Source organism: Lactuca virosa, chromosome 4 (genome assembly GCF_052849685.1).
Source record: "Lactuca virosa cultivar CGN04683 chromosome 4, Lactuca_virosa_CGN04683_v6, whole genome shotgun sequence".
In the NCBI taxonomy this organism is placed as follows: Eukaryota; Viridiplantae; Streptophyta; class Magnoliopsida; order Asterales; family Asteraceae; genus Lactuca; species Lactuca virosa.
In genome coordinates, this window is record NC_136429.1 from 104,174,568 (window position 1) to 104,178,965 (window position 4,398).

Here is a 4,398-nt window from a genome sequence, read left to right on the forward strand (position 1 = left end):
GATTTTGGGCTTTGGCTAGTTGGGTCATGAATGGAAAGGGAAAAATGGTCTTCTGCCCTTAGATAAATAAAGGATGAATTAGACCTTCATTTATGGATTAATTCCCGATTATTAATTAGGGTGGTTATTGGGTTATGATTAGTGTGAGGAGCCATGTTAGCTGCAGCTTGAGTGTGCGATTCAGTTATCTTTAGTTAGAGGTGAGTCTTCTTACCACACTAGTGGGTCGAATGTACCAATGCCGACCCACTAAATCGTATGTGTAGGATGTATGTGGTTATGTGATTATTACTGATGCGATTGTATGATATATGCATGGAGCCAATCTATGCTCGGAGTCATTATGGACTTGGGGTTGATACGGTCCTGGGGGTTGATACGGACCCGATACACTACTTGCTGTTATGTGGGGTTGATATGGACTCGGGGGTTGATACGGACCCGACACAGCCACGTGATGTTATACTTATGTATGTTGTATGTGGTATTTTTGGGAAGCGCACTAAACGTTGTGTTTACATATATGTTTTTGGTTTTAGATACTTCCGATACAAAAAGAGAATGATCCGACGTGATTACACATCATTCTACCTAATGATTTCCGCATTGTTGGATTAAAATAATATTTGTAGATACCGGACTTAAAATACAAATAACTTACTAAATAATATATTTTTTTCATTTTTTTTTCATTTAATGCTATAAATGTGTATATGTTTGTGGTTGTGTGTGATTGTATGTGTTTATTTTTTTTTTTTTCATTTTTTTTATTTCATGCTATAAATGTGTATATGTTTGTGGTTGTGTGTGATTGTATGTGCATGTGTGCGTTTTGGATGTGATTGTATGTGTGTTTGTAAGAATTTGTGACTTTGTGGTATGTATATGTGTGTCAAATATAAAAATAAATTCTTATTTTGATTTTGCGACACATATTCCATCTCTCCTTACTAAAAATACTTATTTAAACTCCTCGCAACACACCGACTTAAAACCTTCGTTTTGAACAATCAACCTCTAATCATATAACATAAAACGGTGTTTTGACTTTTGACATCTCATTCATTTCTTTTTAATTTTATTAAGTCGAATAAAACTGAATCATACAATTTTACAATTTAGATTATAGTGTATCAATAAAAGTCAAGAGTAGACCTATTCTTCCTATCTTAATATATATTTTCAAGACGAACTACATACACATTACTTAAAGTATACGACAATGTATTGTATCTATACGATTCTATTTTACACTGATAAAATGAATAAAAAAACATTGAATAAATAACCAAAAAAAAAAAAAAAAAAACACCTTCTTCCCCGTATCACAACAAACTCACTCACCCTCAATCAATATCATCCCTTCCCCTTTCAAATTTCAATTTCTCCTGTCCCTGAAATCCAGTCAAAACCCATATCACAAAATCATCAAAATCAAAAACTAAAACATTCTACGATCTATACTCAAACTCATCTATCATCTACCATCTACAATATCAGTTAACGAAAGCGACATTGAAGAAGAAATCCCAGCTCTAACCTCCCCAAACTTCGGATGCGAATACGACCCTGATCCTGAACTCAACGTCTGCGCATATTTCGTCCACAAATCCTTTGATTTCATCTTCTCCAACAAGTAAACCTCCATTTCTTCACCTTCACCTTCAGATTCATCTCCTTCCTTCCTCCTCTCCCCTTCTAACACCTTCACAATCTGTCTCATCGTCGGTCGCATTTTCGCATCGGGATGTGCGCACAATAGCCCCAAATGCAGCACCATTTCGACTTCCTCAACGTCAATTTCAATTTCGCCACCTTCACCTTTTAATTTCTCATCCATGGCGGAAATAAGCTTGCCCTGTTCCATCAATTGGGATACCCAATTGACTAAAGCGATTGTTCCTTCTGTTATCGGTCGTTTCCCGGTTATTACTTCGAGAATTAGGATTCCGAAACTGAAAACGTCGGTTTGTGTGGAGGCGCGACCGGTTTTAATCACCTCCGGCGCTAGGTATCCGGCGGTTCCGACCACCCGAGTGGTGGTCGCAACTTGTCCGTGTTGGTGCATCCGGGCTAACCCGAAATCGCCTAATTTTGCGTTCATTTCTTTGTCGAGTAACACATTGCTTGACTTTATGTCTCGATGTAAAACCTTCGATTCCCACCCTTCGTGTAAATACAAAACCCCATTTGCGACATCTTTCAAGATTCTCATTCTGTCGTTGAAATTCAAGATCTTGGTGTCATCTTTCCGATCGAATAACACTATGTCTAAACTTCCGTTTTCCATGTAATCGTAAACTAAGATTAAGCTACCTTTTTCTTTCTTGCACCACCCTCTTAATCCGACGAGATTCCGGTGTTTTAGTCTTCCGAGACTTGAGACCTCCGCCAAGAACTCTCTGACGCCGTCGTTGTTGTCATGGGCGATTCTTTTCACGGCGATTTCTGTGCCTCCGATGACCCCTTTGTAGACCTTCCCGTTTCCACCGATTCCGATCACATTTTCATCGGAAAAACTTTTTGTTGCTACATCGATTTCTTGAAAAGGGATTCTGTGAGGCCAGTATTCTAGTTCCCAATCCTCCATATCTGCTTTCTCTTTTGCTATCCTTCTCTTTCTCTTGATCCAAATAAAACCAAGAAAACTAGAAGTGATGAGAAGGAAGAGTATACCCAATGTTAAACCAACGATGAACCCTGTTGATCGATAAATAGGCTTACCAGGAAGCACAAATGAAGGGAGTCCTTCGGTAATCAGATCATCACTCAATGAGAAATTCGAATTGCTAAAGCTCCAACTCAAGATCTTGTGGCTTTGAATCAATTGTCCTGTGGCAGCAGTAAATCCCACATACATTTCATCTTCAAAAACATCGGATAAATTCAACGGGACACATATCAAACACCTGGTGGGTTTCTTGATCCCGACAGGAGCCATAGTCACATTAATCATAAAATCTTTGTAATCAATCCACACTTGATAGTTTCGGCCATTGTTGAGCTGTAATCCTCTAAAAACCCCATCTTGATCTTGATAATACCCAGCATCCGTTGAATTAACAGACGTTAAAGAATTGACATCGATACCTACATGGTTTTCATTAATATCTTCAAACTCTTGGTTTCTAAACACATCAAATTCAACACCAAACACATGATTGCTTGAATTCCCATCAACTCCTCTACTAAACAGACCAAGATTCTGAGCAGCGGCTGTGTTCTGAATCCCGGTGACTGGGGTGAACAGAAATACTAAGCCGTGGCCTGGAAGAACGTTTGTGGTGGGTGCCATGGCGAAGATGAAGGAGGTGGAGAAAGGGAGGAGTGACGACGAATTCTTTGTGGGGATCTTCTCTGGGTACAAAGCGCGTCCAATTTGACTAGGAGTGGAGTTTGTGAGGGTGAGGATGTTGGATTGGACAGTGGCGTTGCCATAAAGTGAGATGGAGGAGGAACTGAAGGAGTTGATGATGAAATCAACGGCGGCGGAAGGTGTGAGCTGGAGGTGGAAGATGAAGAGTAGGAGGAGATGATAAAAAGAAAGGTGTTTGTTGTTCATGGCAGGGAGATTAAGGAACATAAGTGGTGTGAAACATGGAACAATAAATGGGGAGAGATTGTTGAGAAGAAGGTATGAGGTGAGTGGTGGTTGACAATTTGTTAACTTATTAGTCTTTGCCCCTTTTCACATTCAACTTAATTGTACCCTGGCTGGCTACCAGCGATGACTTTGTACGGAAATGCACATTGTCCCTATCCAAAATTTCACACATAACAAAAGGAGAGTTTTGTTGAGTTCTTTTACTAAAAATAGCGGTTGGAAAATGCATTTACAAGGATGTAGTACTTTTAAATTTATTTACCAATTTATTTCTTTTAAATAATTAAAATAAAAAAGAAAACTCTTCAATGTTCCTCACGCTTCTTGAATATCATCGAGTTTTGTTGGTGAATATGGTATTTTTAAAAAATATTTAGCATACTCAATGTTTTAAAACCCGGGTTTTTAGTTGACCCGGTGTGATGACCGGTTTACGGGTCAACCAGTTGAACCGCCGGGTCAACCCGATTTATTGTTTTTTTTTTCCATATATTTTTACTTTCCTGCATATTGCATTGACATATAAAACCAATAATTTGATGTCCACAAAGTTTAAACATTGAAAAACATATCAAAACATGTTATAGATCAATCTAAACACAATATACAACCATATCCTCTCTAATAAATGAAAGTTTTTTTTACACCTGTCACACTTTTATTCAATTTTCCAAATGTCATTTTGTGGTCATTTTGAATTATTTTTTTTTCTACATATCATTTTATGAGTTTTTCTATTTATTAAATTTCATATAATATTTTAATATAATAATTGCAATAAATGTAGTAATAAA

General features: G+C 37.7%; 1 protein-coding gene across 1 annotated transcript; it reads right to left on the reverse strand.

Moving 5' to 3' along the window:
• Window positions 1–1,203: 1,203 nt before the first annotated feature.
• Window positions 1,204–3,716, reverse strand: LOC145106880 (Concanavalin A-like lectin protein kinase family protein). Its single transcript, XM_079043803.1, has 2 exons — window positions 1,541–3,716; window positions 1,204–1,394 (listed from the first exon to the last, which is right to left on the reverse strand). The coding sequence occupies exons 1-2, from the start codon at window positions 3,581–3,583 to the stop codon at window positions 1,347–1,349; spliced, it is 2,091 nt and encodes a 696-aa protein (XP_078899929.1). The 5' UTR covers window positions 3,584–3,716; the 3' UTR covers window positions 1,204–1,346.
• Window positions 3,717–4,398: the final 682 nt, after the last annotated feature.